Source organism: Bipolaris maydis (genome assembly GCF_028858645.1).
Source record: "Bipolaris maydis strain C4 unplaced genomic scaffold PSV08scaffold_2, whole genome shotgun sequence".
NCBI classification, from domain to species: domain Eukaryota; kingdom Fungi; phylum Ascomycota; class Dothideomycetes; order Pleosporales; family Pleosporaceae; genus Bipolaris; species Bipolaris maydis.
Genome location: NW_027093858.1, coordinates 3,348,616 through 3,367,550, shown reverse-complemented (window position 1 = coordinate 3,367,550; position 18,935 = coordinate 3,348,616). Strand labels below are relative to the sequence as shown.

Sequence of the window (18,935 nt, the reverse complement as noted above, 5' to 3'; positions counted from 1 at the left end):
GCGACTTGGGCGCACTCCTCCCGCTAACGCCCTGTGCCAGCCACGCAGTCTCGACCGCTCCTGCTCCTGCTCCTGCTGCTGCTGCTGCTGCTGATGCTGATGCTGTGCCCGCTGTCGTTGTCCCTGTCACTCATGGCAAACGAAACAACTGTAGGGTCATGTGAAGGAAAAACCATGTTTCACGGTGTTATTCCTGGCTTCGGGCACTAGCCCTTCTGTCCCTCCGCCAAGCACTAGTACGAGCCACTAAACCATTTCGGGACTGCCTTCTCTGCTGCTACTGCTTGACGATTGCGCAACACTGCACGCCACAACCACGTCTACTACTCTGGATTCAGACAATGCCGTTTTTGTCTACATACTGCAATGCCCATCTCACAAGTACTTTTGCATCAGCTCCTTGACGCGCCCTAGATCCAGCGCCTCAATCTTGTTCCCGTTTCCGTTCATGGTCTCTGCCATGCATACCGCGTTGTAGATGGCCTCTTCAACTACATCTGCGCTTGCTTCAAAGAGCGCGTTAATGGTCTGGTCATCCGTCATGGTGACCTGCACCTCCCGCGCCTTGTACGGGTCCACGCTTGCTTGGCCCGCTGTCACAGTCTGCACATTCACCTCATTCGCTGTGGAAAACGCCATGAAGATGTCGCCAGACGGATTCGTGCCGTAGCCGCCTACCCGAGCCAGCCCGACCGTTGCGCGCTTGGCTAGCCGTTGAAGTTGGGTTGGGTGGAGCGGTGCGTCGGTCGCAATAATGACAATGATGGACCCGTCTTTCTTATCCTTTGCCTTTTCCACTTTGAACAGCAGCTTGGACTGAGCAATCAACGCTGGATCCTCGGGATTTTCCTCCATCTTCCTCTTCTGCTCTTCGTAGATGAGTCTCCCAATTGGTGCCCCGCCAATTTTGAAATCCCACATCTTGCCATAGTTTGCTTGGACGAGCGCGCCCACGGTATAACTGCGTCCTCCTTCAGCTGGAACAACACGAGAGCTCGAACCAGTGCCGCCTTTGAAGTAGTGACATATCATACCCGTTCCGCCACCAGTATTTCCTTCCAGTACCGGCTCACTGCTCGCTTTGTCCATACCATCCACGACATGCTTTGGCGTCACAGCAAACTTGGCAACATCATGTAAAAAGCCATCAAATGTCTCCGCCACGACTGGCAACAAGAACCAGTCCACCTTGCCCTCCGCGTCACAATTTTCCCGGATAGCATACTCATAGATTCCATTGTATGCTGAGCCAACACCAAAGCTGCCGGTAATGATGATTGGTGAGAACAACAGACCCATCTCCTCGATTAGGTGTGACCCGGTCATTTCTCCAGACCCATTGAAGCGGAAAATGCCTGCAAAGCAAGCTTTATGAAACCAGTCTTTGCGTGGTAATATGGTTGTTACGCCTGTGTTTATCGAGTTTGCCGCTGCATTGGGGTACGTGGGTGAGGAGTGGATGGATTCAGTGTGCACCAATACGCCAGGAATGTCGGTGAGACTGTTCTTTGGACCGGGCTGGTAACGACCCAAGTGTAGGTTTGGGAGCAACTCGCGGATGCGCTGACGTGGATGTGAGGAGGCAGGTAGGGAAGCCATGATGATTTGTTGTGCGATTTGAGAGATGAGTTTACAAGTGGTATAGGATGTGTGGTGTAGCACTCCAAGCTAGGCTGCGTGCATCGAGTTTGCCTTGGGGCCTCACGATATTTATACCACAATACTCAAAAATGTGCTACTGAAGAGTACAATAATATCAAATTGCTGGTTCTGCCTTCTCCAGGCAACAGGATTATGTCTCATTTGCTATGGGGCGGACGGCTTGCCATTGTGACACAGCAATCCACTGCAGGAGATGGATTAGGCAGGTGTACAGTATTCTGACCCACGGGAGTAGTGAGACTACTACCAGATATGCCAATGATTGCCGCGAAGCAGCGCAGTAACTGTATGGAATCCATCCTACAGACGCGTTCTGGCAATACTCATAGTGACTCACATTGGCTAGACCCCCGCCCTCGCGCATGACTAGTGTATGTACATCCTCATTCCCCTGCACGTAATTGCCGCTTCTTCACTTTTCTCGGCTATCGCACAACATCAACTGATGAGTAAGACCATACCATAAACTTGACAAGTGGGATTCTATGTTTTTTCTTATCACCCACTGTATCCGTGGCACCTAAAATGTACAATTTTGTCAATGCCGCGAAATTCCCGATGTGTTCACGACTCAGTTGCCAGATCTGTTATCGGAATACCGGTTCCTGCATAGCGCACTTCCAACACCGCAAGCTTGACCCTCTCAAGTTCAGATCCCCATGCTGTGCCGTTTCGGACTTATCTGACGTAGTCGGCCCGCTGTTCAACTACATAGTCTCTCTCCACTCTTGTTGGATGATAAAGAAAAGTTTATAGCCGGACTGCTAGTGATACCAACTTCCTCGCCCTCGCCACTTGCACAAAGATGTTGTCACATCTTCTCGCGATTGGGCTTTTGAGTCTCACGAAGACATCTTCAGCAAGCTATGGCTTCTACGTCGGCAAGGCACTCACACAGGATGGCAGCGTTATGCTGGGCGGAACGGGCGAAGAAGTGTCATCGCATTGGCTTCAGATCTTCCCTGCCAAGGACCACAAGGCGAACGACACCATTGTCGTCGGTGTTACGGAAGACGCGGTGATGCCGGGAAAGCTGATGAACATTTCGCAAGCACCGCATACCTTTCGCTATCTTTCCATGGAATACTCAGACTTTGAAGGGTTTCCGGCGCCTCTGACAAATGGTGGTGTCAATCAAAAGGGTGTTGCTGTACGCGACATATGGGCCCAGAACCGAGATGATCTCATTGCCATGACACCAAACCCACAGACGGGATTGCAGTACTCTGACTTGGCCCGTATTGTGCTGGAGAGAGCGAGCAGCGCAAGAGAAGGCGTCGAACTTATTGGACAAATGATCGCCGACTATGGCTATGCCGACTATGGCGGTAACTCGCATCTCATTGCTGATGCAAACGAAGGCTGGGTGGTTTGGGAGATGTCAGGCGGCCAGAAACTCTGGGCGGCAGAGCGCCTTGGTGAAAACGATGTGCGCGTTCTTTACCCCGGATATATCGAAGACTTTCCTGTGGACTTTGAAGAAAGCCCAGACTACATGGGTAGCCCCAACATTGTAAGCTTTGCGGTTGAGCAGGGCTGGTGGAACCCAAACAGCACTAAGCCTTTTAACATATTCAACGCGTACGCACCCCAAGAAGAAGGATACACTGCACGAGATGGCGGAGCGAAGTACATGTCGCAAGCTGCACTTGAAGATGCGACCCGCGCAATGGCTCCGGTAGCCGAGAAAGACCTCATCGAGCGCGTTCGCGACTACAGAATCTCAGACGATGAAGCCGGTTACGGCCAAGTTGTGTCTCTACGTCCGAACATGGACCCTGATCTGATCCGCGTTTGGATTGCGCCCACCAGTTCAGTAACAGCACCTTTCAACCCATGGTGGCTGGGTGTAAAGAGCATTCCGCCAGAGTATGGACTACATCGCTACCTGTACAAGGATGCTGCAGCAACATTCCTGGATACTGACTACCAGTATCAAGAAGCCACCCAATTTGCTGGACGTGTATTCAAAAAAGTACTCTACTACACATGCTCAGATCCGGAAAGTTATCTACCCGTTGTGCAAGACATGCTGCATGGATTTGAGAATGCATCTTTTGCCGACATGGAATGGGTCGAGCAAACTGCCAATGCAATGGTGGAGGCCGGGCAGCGGGAGCATGCACTGGATCTCTTGACATTCTACTCGCATGCAAGGGCAGAGAAGGCAGTGGCGCTTGGGAGGACTATGGCCGATGCTCTTGATGCCTATGTGAAGCTGACGGGCCAGTTCCGCATGCCGAGTGGCGATCGAATCAATGATCCTGGGCTTGGGGCTGAGACAGTAAACTGTTTGGTAGGATGGGATCCGGTGAGTTGGACATGAGCGTAGAGATGTTTGATGCATACTGATGTTGTTGTACTAGGATCAACCAGCTGACAAGCAGAAACCTTTGAGGAGATTTCGACGATCAAAACGACTTGGACAAGTGGTCCGGAGTTACCGAGACAAACAATACCTTTTCAGTAATTGAGACATTGGAGAAAATGATCTAATACAATCATACTTGGGCAGGAGGAGCAAATATATAGAGAATGTGTACTGCAGATCCGAGCCTCGCATGTGATTGTAGATGAAGACTGACTATGGTAGCCACTCAATACTGCCATTGACAGGCCGGCAGGATCCTAAGCCGAACCCGTATGTATCGATTATCCATGAGTAAACCAAGTGGACACCGTATCCATGCGGCTGCTGTTGTTGGCACCTGCGCAGCATGCATGTCGATTACGCGAGCCTCGATTTACCCGGTCATCACGCCACGACTTTGGCGGTAGAACGTTTGCAATCGTCACCAATCTTCTGGTCCTCTAAGGCAACGTGGTTTTCGGAAGGAGCGTTATCAAGCATTTGTACTACCGAACTTGCATATTGTGTCTCTGTCATACAGGAGGAGCTAGCAGCTAAGTGCGACGAAAGAGGAATGGCTTGTACACGTTTGTCGACCAGAAACCGAGTACATGGTAAGACTATCACGATACCAGGCATCTGTGGTAAATAGCCCGACAGATAACGGAAGCTTCGAGTCTTTGACAAAGAGCGCTTGACAGCAGCGTCCTAACCATTGGTTGATGCTTACACAGGACTAAGCTCCAACAGCCATCCTTAGTGCCAACAGCACGCCGCCATCTCTGGACCCTTTACCATTACCTACAAGCTGCAGGAACCATTCGTGTACGCGAATGCAAGGATGCATACTGCTTAGCCTGAACATTCTATTCGCTGACGGGCTATCAGATCGGCTCTACCGTCTTTCGCTTGTTGGAAACGCACGGAACTACTGCAAGGCCGGGACGGGCTAGGAAGGCGCAGAAAAAAATCTCGAACGTTGGATCCCTCTAAAGCTAAACTATTGAACGAGCTGAGGGTTTACGCAAGTATCAGGCAGAGGATTCATTCGGTGTCCGTGGGCACGAGTGTTTTTTTTCTCTTTTCTGTTAGCTAATAAAAGCTTTGTGCGTTTTTTAGAGGATTCGAAGGAAGAGACATTCGACTCCACACAGCTTGTTGGTTACATGGCCGAGAACAGGGGGTTAGTTTTTCCTCTCTTTCTCTCTCTTCCAAAGACATGTCAGCATAGCTACGATTACTGTGTTATCGAGGCCCCCCTTTCGTACGCGTTCCGGGAAACTCTTCGCCCATCTGACGCACCTCGTAGAATGTCCAAATAATCTAGCAACTATATTTTGCCAGCTTTAAAAAAAACCGATACCACAGTTTGCTCTGGGGTTTATCCCGAGCGAGCGGGCCGTCTATTCTACTGGCCGCAACTTCTGATAGTACAAAGACAGGAAAGAGAGAGAGAGAGAAAGGATTTGTGATGTCAGTACGGATGTAATGTTATCCGCCACACAGTAAGATTCTTGTTCGGTCTAGCAACGGCTCCTTCGGAGCGATGCATGTGCATTCCTTCGAAAAGAACAAAGATGATCCATGCTCCCGGGTGCCTTTGGTATCGCGGCGAGTGTGATATGATGATCGGTTATTGGATCGTGATGTGCGGGCGAGATACCCGTCCCAAAGCTTTTTACCACTTGGGTGTAAGCGGGATGACACGGGGTGTCCTGATAGTAGTAACCAACAAGAAAAACAATCACAATACACTTTGATCCGGCTCTACTACTTGGGTGCAGCTTTCTTTTTAAATTTAGAAACACAGTGAGTTTGGGGGGAAAAGACTGTTGCTGTACAACCTTTTTTCTCTCTCACACACTTGTACTTTGCAACTGAAAACAAAACGATGCTGCAGGAATCCCTTTTTTTGTCGGTCGTTCGAGGTAGTACATATCTCGCTTTAGCCTAGTTGTCAGCCGCATCGCACTATCGAACTCTAGCGTCATCATCTCCCCATTTCGAGAGAAAGCGAGAGAGAGACGGAGAGCCGACGACATCCGATCAGGGATATGGGCCGGTCTGTACGCATGTACCGTGCCGTTAGGGTAACTGTTCTTGCGCCCCGAGAGCTTTTTCCACCACTATGCTCGAGGATAGCAAGCTGCATGGAAGGATCACCCGGATGGGGACTGTGCACCATAGACGGGAAGCCTAAGTGCTGATGCGTGCGTGCGTGCATGTGCCGAGCATGAGGCAAATATCTGTACGTACATCTGGTGAGAAGGGGGGGAGGCTGGCGGGAAATGTATAAAGTACAAAGAGTAAGGCATGCTCCCATGAACATACCAACATCTTACTACCTCATCTCCAACTCCTTCCAAGTCTAATACCGGGAAATCTTTGGAAAACTTATACTTCCTAAATATCTTTAATCTCCCACACCTTCAATCCAAGAAAAAACAAAATGCACGCCTTCACTCTTCTGATTGCTACCATGGGCCTTGCCTCTGCATCACCCATCTCAAACTTCCTCTCCTCCCGCTCATCAGCCCCCCGCGACATCGTCGCCTCTGTAGACCGCTACGCCGGCGCCAGCTGCACAGGTAAAATCTGCAACATCGCCGGGTCGGGCGATCTCGTGTCTGGATGCAATGCCGTTACCGATGATTGTGTCGCGAGTCTGAGGCTGAATTATGCTAACAACGGGTGTTCTGGTACGTTTCTTCTTTCCATTCTTTTCTTACACACGACTGATGCTAATATTTGCGTGAATAGTCAAGGTTTTCGCAGACGACAATTGCAAGCAGGAGGCTGGGTCGGTGGGATTGCAGACGGCGGGCGTGTGCAGTGCGCTTGCTGGTAGTGAGACGTTTAAAAGTATTTATGTTACGTGCTAGGAGCGGAAGGATGTTATGACGAAGAGATGTATGGGGGTTATGAAAAAAAAACAAGAGTCACGCAGTGATGATTATGAAGATTTAGAATAATGTGTAGCCACGCTCATTAATTTGTAAACGTTTGAGTTGGAGAAAATTGTTGATTTGAAGTTTTTGTTTTTGTTCATTTCGTTGTTGTCGCGGTAGATACTACTATAACTTACTAAGCTATTAGTACTTAGCTCTAGCTTATCTAGCTAATAACTAAAGAGTTAACTAACTGTCGTTTTTTTTTAGCTCTCACAGTTGTTATCCAAGTGTGACTGTTTTGGTAACTCTGCGCTGATCGGAACCTTTGCGTGGCGGTATGTCTACATACTTTACACAATATTAGCTAAACAGGATAACTGTATTCTTTTCAAAATGGGTATCATCGCCAACCTATTAGTATTACAACTCAAATGGCCATCTACTTTGCCGGACTAGCAACTCTGTCAACCGGACTCGCCGTCCGGGCTGTACCCACACCCGACGCCAGCAATTCTAATCTCGAGGCCTGGACACGGTGCTTCTTCATGACATCAACCCATTCCTCGTCTGCCTCGCTCTCTTCTACATCCTCTTCTAGCTCTGCGCGCAAATCTTCTTCGAGCAGCGCAATCATCACGCTAAAGTCTGCACCAAGCCTGCCCAGTGAGCCAGCGCAGTAGAGGACCTGGGTAAGAAGCGAGTCTCTTGCTGAGCGATCTTGCACGTTTGGCAAATAATCGCGCAGTGTGTCGAAGAGCATTTCTACGAGGTGCAGAGGAAAAGTGGCGAGAGCAGAAGGAATGGGCTGAAGAGGGTCAGACGAGTCGACGGGCTTGACGGCCGGAGCTGCAGCGTCTTCGGATCCTGGCGCGGGCAGAGCAGAAGGAAAGATGCTTTTGTACATGGATATTATGGCGAAGCTTTGTTCGCGGAACACTTCAAGATACTTTTTCAGATACTTTTCCGTTTGTTGGCCAGCGGCCCAGTCATTGTCGGTAGCTTTTGTGGTCTTACTCGTGCGCTTCGAAGTTTCCTGGTCTGCGAGGTCGCGGAGAGGGGATAGGGCTTCGAGCATAGACTCGAGACAGACTAGCCGGCATACAAGGAAAAGCGCGCCCAGAGTGCCCTCACCACTACTGATGGCGGCCTGTTTGATGGACCATGATTCATCTAGCTCGGGTGCAACACGTCGAAGCCATCCAATGGTTCGCATTGCACTTGCTAACTTGATTCCCTGGGCCTGGAGAGCTGTGATGAGGTTGGTGGTCATGGTCTTCATCTCCTGCTCGGCCTGAGCTATGAGCGAGGAGACAAGAGGCGAGTTGGGGTAAAGAGCATGCAGGCGCTTGACGTGGGCATGGAGATCGAGGGCCGAGGCGTAGTTTGCATTTGCGGTGGCTGTTGACGAGGTCGCTTGTGCGGCGGCTGTCGATGATGTTATGGCAGAGGAGAGGAGGGTAGGCAGGTCGAGGACATCGGAGACGCGGTCAATGTTCCGCGACAGCAGCATGGCTTTTCTCCGCCTGTCGAGTATAGAATTATCGGCGCCTCTACTGTATTTGTCGGAGAAGCGCTGTGCAGCTGTTTCGAGCGCGGGCAGTTCGGCGTGGACGGTTGCTGCATCGTGTCCAATATGCGGGAGAGTGGTGCGCAGATGTAGCAGGTGGTCGGCCGAAGCGACAATTGGTTTATGGGATCTTTTCGAGAGGGCCTGAATAGAGCGCAGTATTGATTGTGAGCTTTGGGCTAGCGATTGTTGCTCTGACGAGGTGAGGGCTGGCAGCGGGAGGGTGGTTAGGCGGGAGAGGTAGGCATTTGTGGCGGCGTCGTTGGGGACAGGGCGGGCGTCGAGGTAGGGGACGAGGAGGTCGTAGAGGGCGTCAGCCATGGTGTATATGGGTGGTCATGTGCGTGTGTATGTGGGAGTGTAGTGTAGTATATACGTATGTATATGTACGGTATAGAGTAAATGTGGACCCCTGCAAGCATCGACGCTTCACATGCGAGAAAGGCCCCGCCCAAGAAAGTATCCCAGCACCTTCATCCATCTCGCCCTGTCCAGCGCCGCCAGCTTCTTCGCACCCCGGGGCAGCGCACTCCCAGCCGCACACACCGGCCCCCGTCCATCGACTCCCCAAATGCAAAGCGCCCAGCATGTCGTCTTCTGCGTCGAGGACACGGTCGGGCTCATCGACGACAAATACAGCGTCGGCATCATAGAGCGCTCCTTTGGCGACGTCGACTCACACGAGCCCCGCCCCCAGCGCGACTATCCCGACGACATCGAGTGCCATGGCGACATTCCCCAAGACCAATTCGCCAAGTTTATCAAGGACGGCATCCCCCCGCGCGGCACCGTCCTCGTCTCGTGGCAGACACAGTACAAGACGGAGCTCATCCCAGAGGCCAGGCTGCAGCTGCTTGACCGCGCCCTCTATGTTGGCGATGTCGTAAAGCGCAAGGCTGAGGACTACATGAGCGGCACCGTCATCGGCACTCAGGCTGTCTGCACTCTGTTCCCTGCCACTCTCTTCAACGGCGGACATATTACACAGGCCATTACTGACGACCACTCGGTGCGTAACGTGGCCGCTGACGAGCTCATCAACGTCCACGAATTTGTAGAGGGAGCCCTCGTCGTCTACGGTGACTGGGTTGGCCGCGTGGAAAATGTCTACGACGAGGTCGCCATCAAGCTCGCAAACAACTCAGTTGTCGTCGTTGAGGACCCCTCGGAGCTGACTCAAGACGACACCACCATAGACCGCCTCAGCGTCGGAGACACGTGCAAGACAAAAAAGGGAAATCTGCGGAGGGGCCGCTGGCGCTTTGGCGCATACGACCCCAGTGTGCCCCCCGTCGGCATGGTAGTCGAGACACGAGCAACCGAAATCGACGTGCAATGGCTTGCAAGGAGCATCGGCTCCCGCAATCGCGCTTTCGCCGCGGAGGAGCCGCCAGTCACCCTTAGCCGCGACGAGTTTGAGAGCCCCACCTTCTACAAGTACGACGCATCAGGCGGCACTGCCACAACACTTCCTCTGTCTGAGAATGGTGTCGACAAGTCATATCACGTTGCTGATGTAGCCGTGGGAGACCGTGTCCGCTTCAAGGATGTTGCGGGCGCCGCTGTCAAGTACGATGGCACCCACACTCTGCCCGATGGACACGCACAAGGCAAGGTCACGCGCATACCCCGGACTGACTCTTTGGGCTACGACCTCAACGTCTTTCTCGTCACGCAGACCCACAGCCAAGTCACTGTTCAATGGCAGGACTTGTCAATAACACACGATCTTAGCTCTGCCCTACTGCCCGACCCCAACGTCGAGGATGACGACGAGGTATGGCCGGGAGAGCTCATCTTCTCAAAAGAAAACCGCAAAGACGATGATGCAGAAGAATCGGAGACAAAGAGGCCTGCAAAAGTAGGCATTGTCCAGACTGTCAAGGGTCGAGATCGCATAGCAACTGTGCGGTGGTTCAAAAACGCTTTCGTAGAGTTCTTTGGCAATGACTTGCTCCCGCCATGCACTACAGGCGAGCTCAGTGACGCTATTGAAGATGTCAGTCTGTACGATGTTTACTCGCTGCAAGCTCTTACGCGACGCCGTGGCGATTTCGTCATTCTAAATCCAGACAACGTTGAAGCTGTACAGTCTGCGACCAACATTACTGGCCCCAATTGGTTTGGCGAGGTCATTGATCTAGGCTTGGACGGCAAGCTGACTGTTCGTCTTGGTGCCGCGAAGCCTGTAGTTGATGTCAAGGTCCCCTATGAGTGCGTCCACCTTGCTTACAGCAGTGATATGGCTGATGATTTCGTCAACAACCTTGGGGAGCTGGACGGTGATTCTATTGAAGATTCGGACGAAGAATTCGATTCCGATGACTTCGATTCTGCCTCTTTTAACGAAATGTGGATTGAGTACGAAGGCATGGAGGGCGAACCACCCGTCGGAGATGAGAGCGACTGGTCAACCGAAGAGGAAGATGACGACCCCGATGACGACGATAACGATGACGAGTCAATGCCAGATCTAATTGACACCACAAAGGAAGATGTTGATACCACCAAGACCACCCCTGAGATCAAGTCGCCTCCGACAAAAGATGAGAAACCTGATTCACAGCCAGAGCCAGAGGCCGACGATACACACATGGAGCACGGAACTACCGAGTCATCCACTGCGGGACCAGCATCCTTTGTCATCTTAGATACGCCTCCACCATCGTCACATCGCTACGTTAGCATGTCTTCCACATCGTCATCTGCCTTCATGCGCCGTATTGCAAAAGAGCATAAGATCCTTCGTAGCTCGCTGCCGCCCGGAATCTACGTCCGCACCTGGGAGTCACGCCTCGATCTTTTGCGTGTGCTCATGATTGGCCCCAACGACACACCCTATGAATTCGCTCCATTCGTCATAGATTTTCACCTCGGTTCATCGTACCCACAACAAGCACCCGATGCCTATTTCCACAGTTGGACCAACGGCAACGGCGCAGTCAATCCAAATCTGTACGAAGATGGAAAGATTTGCTTGAGTTTACTGGGAACATGGCACACGGATGAGCGAAACGAGAGCTGGAGCCCTGCAAAGAGTACGCTGCTCCAAGTCCTGGTTTCGCTCATGGGTCTGGTGCTAGTAAAAGAGCCATACTACAATGAAGCGGGATACGACGTACATCGTTCGGCGCCAGAAACCAAGCTCAGTAGCGCCTTGTATACGGAGCGAGCCTACTTTCGCGCAAGGGCTTTCATACATCATGCACTTACTCACGACGTCGAGCCCTTTAAGCAGGAACTGGAGTACCTGTACCTGAGCCAAGATGATGGTGCACCAAAGCTGCTCGACAAAGCAATCACTGCCGCTAAGGACATTGTCGAGCGCAGTACTGATGCAAACGAAGAAGGGGAGCGTGATGGTTTGCGCAAGATCAGTTTGGGTGCTCTAGTTATGCTTAAGCGCCAGATTGAGAAACTAGAGGACCTGAACAAGTCAAAGGCGTGAGTATTGGGAAAAAAAGAGGAAAGAGCAGCGGAGTATTTGTCATGTAGCTGGTCGTCTGATGTGGTGTAAGAAAAATGAATAGCATCTATGGTATACCCCCTCCCGCGCCACTGAATCAAGGATCTGAGTTAAAGAGAAGTAAAGAGAAGAATAAAATAAAAAAAAGATCTCTTCAACAGTTCCAGTGTATTGCTAGAGAGTTGAGGTGAAGTCAAGTGAGAGCAGGGCAGCCCCTGCTCAGAAGGTAGACTCAGCAGCTACAATTGCAGTATCTTTAGCCTCCATAGCCTCCAAGAGACAAATTCACTTGGTATCCAGCTCCCTTCTTTTCTCACTTTTCATATACAAAATCATGGCTTCAGGTGCGTTTATTCGCCATCATATTCCCACCATCTACACCCCGTTTGTCTTCCCTCGATTTTATGCTCCAAGCCCAACCGCCAGTCCTCACCCGGACTCCAACATATCAGCATAAAGATTCAGCGCACTTCCAATCACATCCACAATGGCCCACGTCTCGGACCCTCTAAAAATCATCGCCCACACTCTCAGCACCCCTGCACTAAGCTGGCGCATAAAATGTGGTGAATCAGCCGGGACATCTGGTTGCAGCGCAAACTCCGTCTCATGAAGCATACTCTTCACAATAGCCACAATCTTGTTCTCGTCTTCTGTTAGTGGTGGATCCGGATTGGGCGTTGCAAGAGCTTCGAGCCATTTACTCATTAGATATGCGCATTCAAGCGTGCATAGCGAGTGCTGGATGCTCCAGATGAAGGATTGCGTTTTGGCAACGAGGCGGTAGCCAATCTTGATAGGGATAGAGAGGGCTTGGGCGGAATGCAAGACTGCTCTTGTGATTTTCGGGGATCGACGTATCGCGGGTCCTGCGCGAAAGGCGTTGGCGATTAGCACTGGATCTCGTGTTTCGAGGGCGCGGCCTGCTGTGTCGACGTAGAGGCGGATGTAGGCGAGGCGGAGGAGGGCGGTTGAGTTGAATGCTACAGGGCCGTTATGGTTCATGGGGTCGAGAGAGGATTCGGGGTTTTTGCGCCAGCCGATTTGCCAGTTTCGTAGGGCGTTTTCCAGAGACACTACATCTTCGGTGCTGAGGTCGCCGGGGCCTTCGAAGCGGCAGCGGGCTACTTGGCGGAGGAAAAAGATGTGTTGAATCAAGGCATGAATGAGGGCGTAATTTCCTGAGGATGAGTTGACTTCTGTGACATCTCGGCCTTGTTTTGTGAACAGTCGCTTCAAGGCGTCTTGGAATAGCACTTCTGGGATTTCTTTCTTGCGGGCTTCTCGCCATGAGGCTTCGGTGGATGCTCTGAACTCGGCTTCGTTACAGGGCAACGTAAGTTTAACTTCGCTTGTTAGCATGAACGGTGGGATGTTATAGACGATGCAGTGGAGATTGGAGAAGCCGTAGACGATGAACTTTGTTCGCTTGACAGTTTCTCGGCGGATCCAGTCTGCCCAAGATATGTCGCTGTGGAGTGGCTCAATCTCGAGCCCGTCATCTCGGATGAGTGTTGCCAATATACTCTGGATGGCGAGCGCTTCTCTTAGAATCTCTTTGTGCTTGGCCCAAGTAGATAAAGCCATCAGTAGGAAGAGGGCCTGGGCCGTTTGCATCAGATCCTCTCCTGGAACACTCATGCCATCGGATGGTAGGCCGAGCGGACCAGTGGTAGAACCCTTGTGCTGAGGACTTCGCGAACACGACTCATTTTCGTAATTGTTTGGCGATGTACAGCTTGACGGTGAATGGTACTGAAGCTTCACTAGCCGTGCATCGCGCCTCCTGATTCGCTCTGTCGCAATCGCCTTACTGATGTTGAACAATTGTACTCCCTTTTCGCCTTCAAATGTATATTGTGTTCCAACTGCAGCTAGTGCTAACAGCAGCTCAATCGAACAAGTATCCACAGACATGGTCGGTATATGGAGCAATGGCATGTGTTCGTGGAAGCCGTTGATGTAAGCTGCAATATACCGACACAAGGCTAACCGAGTTGGGAGGACAAAATCGGTAGGTATGACAGAGGAGAACTCTGTAAGCATCTCGAGGATTCTTTGTCGATCTTCATGTGATATTTCGGAAATTGGCCTGTTGCGTGTGGGTGGCTCTGGTATTACGGGCTCCTCTGGTTGCAGGGATGGAAACCGTGACCCAAAGCGCGAGAGCGAGGGAGGCTCATCAGAGTGAACCTGTCGCCAACCAGTCATTGGCACTGTTGCTCTGCTAGCATCAGATATCATTTGTTGGTCATAGCTAAGCGAGTCGGGTGAGAAGAATGGTATGGGTTGTTCAGTGTTGATCAGTGACGAAAAGTGGTACGAGTCCAGGGGCTCACTATCTAGGAACACAGCAAGACTGTCTAGCGAATTTGATATTGCAGATCCGTAGAAGCTATTGGCATGCTCAGTCGGGACGGTTGTATGTTGGGTTTCTACTGTCGTGGCAATCGTCTCTGGTTGCGAGGGCAGAGGTGTCGGCATTGCGTGAGCAGCTCGATCCACCATATTGCCATGGAGCGCCTGGTACTCGGCAGCCATTGATAGCGCGGTCAGAGAGTATCCGCTATGCAGGCCAAACGTCATGGATGCGTGTGATCTCGAAGGCTGTTGCATGGACGACTGCACGTCCATAACAGCTGGCGAGGGCATCATGCTGGGTATCTCCGGAACTGGACGACCAGCATCGAAGCTCGACCGAAGTCGTTTGTTGGGGCGCGTCTCTGCAGGCGTGTAGACGCTCTCAGCCGGAGATTGGACATGATTCTGCTGGTTGTCTTGGCCCTTGCGATGCGTGAGCCGCTCATGGCGAACAAGCAGATCACTTTGATCCAGAATAAGCCATGCGAATCTTTAAAGAGAATATCTCATACCTTCTCGTGAATGAATAGCTGCATTCTGAGCAGCTAAAGGGTTTCACGCCGCTATCTCGAAGCAAGTGAGCGAAAGTACACGATCTGAATCAAGCGACTTACGAATGCGCTCATGTCGCTGCAAATGCTCGAGCCTAGCAAAGGCACGCTGGCAGTGTGGGCACTGAAAACGCTTCTCTTTTTTGCCAGGCTGGGCTTGGGTCATCTGCGCTTCGCTAGGGGCGGCTTCCATGAAGAGTCTATGGGAGTTTCGGCGGCCCACGCGGGATCAGTCGCGATTGGTTCAGTTGATGGCACCGAGGTATTGGAGTTTCCTCAAGGTACTGTATGGAATTTGGAGATTGTGGGAGAGTGTATGACACGGTCGGATACGGAGTGCAGCAGTGTGGGGAAGAGAGACGGAGCGCGGAGATCAACCAGCTGACATGCGGGGTGCAGAGGGAGCCGGCAAAGCCACCAATCAATCCCGCCACGCAGCGGCGCCGGATTGAGTTCACCTATCACGGCACCAGAAGATTGAGTTTTTGGTAAGAGGCTCATATTGCAATAGTCAAATGTCTGGCTGGTGGTGATGGCGATGATGACGATGAATGTTGGTCGCAGGCAGTGTTTGCAGCTCGTCTAGTAAGTAAGCACGTGGGGTCGTACGTATCGCTACTAGCCACCCAGTAAGATACAGCAAAAGACAACACATCCCACATTACCCCCACAAAGCAAAGCTGCCCCTCAGGCCCTGGCACTTCTGTTGCCCAACTCTCGCGGCATCTCTCCCTTTTCTGCCATCTCATTCAAAACTTTTTCGGCCGTCTTCATTGCGTCCACGCCAGCTGGCACGCCGCAGTATGTTGTCGCGTGGATAATGGCCTCGCGGATTTCGAGCTCAGAGAGTCCATTGTTCCGGGCTCCTCGAACGTGGACAGCCAGCTCAGGCGCACGATTGAGCGCCATGAGCATGCCGATGTTGATCAAACTCCTCTGCTTCTTGTCGAGACCGGGACGTGTCCACGCGTAACCCCAGCACATTTCAGTGACGAGCTCCTGTCCGGCTCTCGAAAACTCTGTCGAGCCATTTTCTAGCGCACGGTTGACATACTCGTCACCGACGACGCTTCGTCTCACCTTGAGACCTTCTTCAAATAGCTGCTTGTGTAGCTCATCGTACTTTGGATCAGTCGACATGGTCGATGCACGGTAGGGGCGGTGATGATGGCTCGGTCAGGTACGTGTTGCAAGATCTGCCCTTTTCTGTGACGACTTTTTGAAAACAACGAGTTTTTTCTTTCTGAAGAGTTACAATAATACGATGAGAAGTATGTCAGCAGATTTGCGACAGTTCTTCAGAGAGATCAATTGACGGCGGCCTCAGGCCATTACCCCACCCATGCTTCCCCAACTTCTCCAACTTCCCCAACCCTGTATTGTGGAATACCATGACTAGCCGCAGAGGAACAATGCACCCTGACTTGGTTCTTAAACGGAACACCATATGTCATACAGATTATGGGGCCTTCTTACAAACAACTTGCCGCTCATGTCCCATTCAACTTAGCCTGCCAGTCTTCCTGCCCGCCAAGATAGCGATAGACGACACGAGAATCCAAATCTCTACAGCGCGGGTCGTTGGCAGCTCCATCATATGTCTTCAATCCAACCTCACCCAATACATTTTGAGAACCTACTCTCTTTGCCATGTCCACCGCAAGTCCAAAGTCCTTGCGCATTAGCTGTACCTTGAAGCCCTGTTTCCACCCTCCGGAAGATGGTGCCTCTGGGTATACATGAGGAACAGGACAGAATTTGTCGCATATAGTGTTTTGAGCTGTACCTGCAGCATACACTTTGGCCAGCGTACGAGGGTCCAACCCACTACGCATGCCCATATCAAACGCCTCGGAGCAGGCTATTGCAATTATGCCGGAAAGATAGTTGTTTGATAGCTTTGCTGCGAGGCCAAGAGATGGCCCGCCACAAGGTATCACTTGTCCACCCATAAGACCCAGCAAATAAGTGAGACGCCCCATGTTCGCATCCGACTCTCCACAGCCCAGGAAGAACGCGATTGTGCCTTTGATTGCGCCCACCACACCGCCACTAACTGGAGCATCATAGAACGCTGCCGAAGGAAAAAAAATTGTAACGTGCTCTTTCACTGCCAGACTTGTTGCCGTATCAATTGTCGAGCAATCGATAAGCAGCTTGTTCGAGATATCCGTACTGCACACGCCATTGTCGGGGTCGAGATATACAGATCGTACATGCGCACCCTCGGGTACCATTGTGATAATCGTGTCCTGCCTATCGATTAGTGATGGTTGCACGCGTTCTGAGTCCAGCATACGGCTTGTTGTGCGACATCCTTAGCGTTCTTCCCCTTGAACACTTTGTTGGGAAACTCGGCACAGACGTCGTCCACCGCTTGTTCGACAACATCATAGACCCATATACGCGAATCTTCTGGCAGCTTTCTAGCCAGGTGGGACAGCATCGGTGCTCCCATGGCACCCAGACCAATGAAGCCGAGGTTGCTGAATTCGTATGGTCGCGGCATTTTATTCGTGTACGGTAGAAATCGTAGGAAGGTTGGGGGTCAAAATCGGTGGGACATAGATTTCTGACACTTTTATCGCGTTAGATAATAAAGCTCGGTGTAATGATGATGATTTGGTGGGAACCCAGCACAATACGTACGCCCGCCTACCGGACTCGTAGTGGCTGGCTCGCAATTAACAAGGTGGGGCACAGTTCTCCAACAGCCTGTTTCAATCAGCTTCCCCAACACCATTGTGCGCAAACTGACGCACACACCACCATTTGTGGAAAAGATGAGATGAAGGAGTGATCGCTTGTGCGATATTTGTCAGTATTCCTGTTCACATAAGGCTGTGTACTGCCCTTGTTGTTTTCCATTAGACAACGAAAAAGAAATACTCCCAATAAGAGCACAATATTCCTATACGTCGGCGAGCTAATTATACTGGTTCTTCAATTTCTGGGAGAATATGACTGTTGACAACACATGCCCCAACTTTCAGCATGAATCGACAGCTGTCGTTTCAGTTCATGCTCTATCATGTGGCCATTTTTCACTCCCAGAATACCAGTTTGTGGATAATGTTACGCCCGACGCTCGTCGAGCTGTTCCTTCGTTAGCATTTCTGATTCAACATGTAAATCGGTACACCGGAAAACGAACACAACTCATCTTCGATCTAGGCTTGAGAAAAGACGTGAAGCGTTATCCGCTGCCAATACAGAAACACATCGAGACCAGGCAGCCAATGAGCACTGATCCGGACGTTACCAAGAGCCTTGCAAAGGGCGGACTTACACCCAAGGACATTGACTTTGTCATTTACTCACATGTAAGTAGAGATGAATAAAGTTAAGCTGGTGGACGACGAGAAACTTACATGTGCCAGGTACATTGGGACCATGTTGGAGAACCTCGAGACTTTCCAGATTCAACCTTCGTCGTCGGACATGGCGCAGTTACTCTTCTCAACGGCACTTCTTCTTCACTCCGAGGCGGTCATTCCTTCTTCGAAAACGACCTCTTGCCGAAGGGTCGGACCGTTGAACTACCCGAACCTGCCGTGTATGGACTGAAGAAGCACGATTCGGGCACAATGTGTGGGGAGATCAATCTCCATGGGCCATGGCAAAGTCAAGGCTGTCTCCCGGAAGTTCTAGACCTTTTCAACGACGGCTCCCTTCTAATCGTAAACGCACCTGGACATCTCCCCGGACATATCAATCTTTTGGCAAGGACTTCTCCGAGCCACCAGATCTACATGGGCGGGGATGCCTGCCACGATAGGAGAATATTGACCGGTGAAAAGAAGATTGGCGAATGGAACGATGCACATGGCCAAGTCTGCTGCATACACGCCAATCGGAAGCAAGCCGAGGAAACTATCGAAAGAATCCGGATTTTGGAGAAGGAAGGGGTTGAGATAATCTTTGCCCATGACACTGAATGGGAAAACGATCCGGCGAACAGGACTAGGTTCTTTGGTGTAGCATGAATATTTTATGCAAGTAATATTATCCCATGCACATTTTTCAATCCATTGAAACTTTAATTGGGGCCCGAAACTCTATCGTTCCAACAACCAGACTTCAATCT

General features: G+C 51.2%; 7 protein-coding genes across 7 annotated transcripts; 4 read left to right on the top strand and 3 right to left on the bottom strand.

The window, feature by feature from the left end:
* Positions 1-316: 316 nt before the first annotated feature.
* PSV08DRAFT_359518 (peptidase family S58-domain-containing protein) lies at positions 317-1,756 on the bottom strand. The gene has a single exon (XM_014224830.2). It carries the CDS (start codon positions 1,597-1,599, stop codon positions 376-378), a length of 1,224 nt encoding a protein of 407 aa, XP_014080305.1. The 5' UTR covers positions 1,600-1,756; the 3' UTR covers positions 317-375.
* A 711-nt stretch (positions 1,757-2,467) lies between these two features.
* On the top strand, positions 2,468-4,136 carry PSV08DRAFT_359517 (peptidase family C69-domain-containing protein; the record flags this gene model as incomplete). The annotated part of the gene is made up of 2 exons (XM_014224829.1): positions 2,468-3,973; positions 4,029-4,136. 2 exons carry the CDS (start codon positions 2,468-2,470, stop codon positions 4,134-4,136), a joined length of 1,614 nt encoding a protein of 537 aa, XP_014080304.1.
* Positions 4,137-6,335: 2,199 nt separating this feature from the next.
* PSV08DRAFT_359516 (uncharacterized protein) lies at positions 6,336-7,361 on the top strand. Its single transcript, XM_014224828.2, has 2 exons — positions 6,336-6,711; positions 6,773-7,361. Exons 1-2 carry the CDS (start codon positions 6,462-6,464, stop codon positions 6,892-6,894), a joined length of 372 nt encoding a protein of 123 aa, XP_014080303.1. The 5' UTR covers positions 6,336-6,461; the 3' UTR covers positions 6,895-7,361.
* On the bottom strand, positions 7,064-7,734 carry PSV08DRAFT_271052 (uncharacterized protein). The gene is made up of 2 exons (XM_066092517.1): positions 7,315-7,734; positions 7,064-7,251 (listed from the first exon to the last, which is right to left on the bottom strand). Exon 1 carries the CDS (start codon positions 7,661-7,663, stop codon positions 7,343-7,345), a length of 321 nt encoding a protein of 106 aa, XP_065949873.1. The 5' UTR covers positions 7,664-7,734; the 3' UTR covers positions 7,064-7,251; positions 7,315-7,342.
* A 1,055-nt stretch (positions 7,735-8,789) lies between these two features.
* On the top strand, positions 8,790-12,069 carry PSV08DRAFT_385107 (uncharacterized protein; the record flags this gene model as incomplete). The annotated part of the gene is made up of 2 exons (XM_014224826.2): positions 8,790-8,818; positions 8,975-12,069. 2 exons carry the CDS (start codon positions 8,790-8,792, stop codon positions 11,916-11,918), a joined length of 2,973 nt encoding a protein of 990 aa, XP_014080301.1. The 3' UTR covers positions 11,919-12,069.
* Positions 12,070-12,365: 296 nt separating this feature from the next.
* Positions 12,366-17,306, bottom strand: PSV08DRAFT_368624 (c2h2 type zinc finger domain-containing protein; the record flags this gene model as incomplete). The annotated part of the gene is made up of 4 exons (XM_066093146.1): positions 12,366-14,787; positions 15,564-16,019; positions 16,355-17,100; positions 17,148-17,306. 4 exons carry the CDS (start codon positions 17,304-17,306, stop codon positions 12,366-12,368), a joined length of 3,783 nt encoding a protein of 1,260 aa, XP_065949872.1.
* Positions 17,307-17,808: 502 nt separating this feature from the next.
* Positions 17,809-18,834, top strand: PSV08DRAFT_216920 (beta-lactamase-like protein; the record flags this gene model as incomplete). The annotated part of the gene is made up of 3 exons (XM_014224821.1): positions 17,809-18,171; positions 18,229-18,402; positions 18,448-18,834. The coding sequence occupies 3 exons, from the start codon at positions 17,809-17,811 to the stop codon at positions 18,832-18,834; spliced, it is 924 nt and encodes a 307-aa protein (XP_014080296.1).
* Between the last annotated feature and the right edge of the window lie 101 nt (positions 18,835-18,935).

Excerpts from the sequence above, each read along its gene's own strand:
- PSV08DRAFT_359518 (XM_014224830.2), bottom strand. The coding sequence starts at position 1,599 with ATGGCTTCCCTACCTGCCTCCTCACATCCACGTCAGCGCATCCGCGAG.
- PSV08DRAFT_359516 (XM_014224828.2), top strand. The coding sequence starts at position 6,462 with ATGCACGCCTTCACTCTTCTGATTGCTACCATGGGCCTTGCCTCTGCA. Across the intron at positions 6,712-6,772 it reads TGCTAACAACGGGTGTTCTG|TCAAGGTTTTCGCAGACGAC; the intron begins GTACGTTTCTTC and ends TTGCGTGAATAG.
- PSV08DRAFT_271052 (XM_066092517.1), bottom strand. The coding sequence starts at position 7,663 with ATGCTCTTCGACACACTGCGCGATTATTTGCCAAACGTGCAAGATCGC.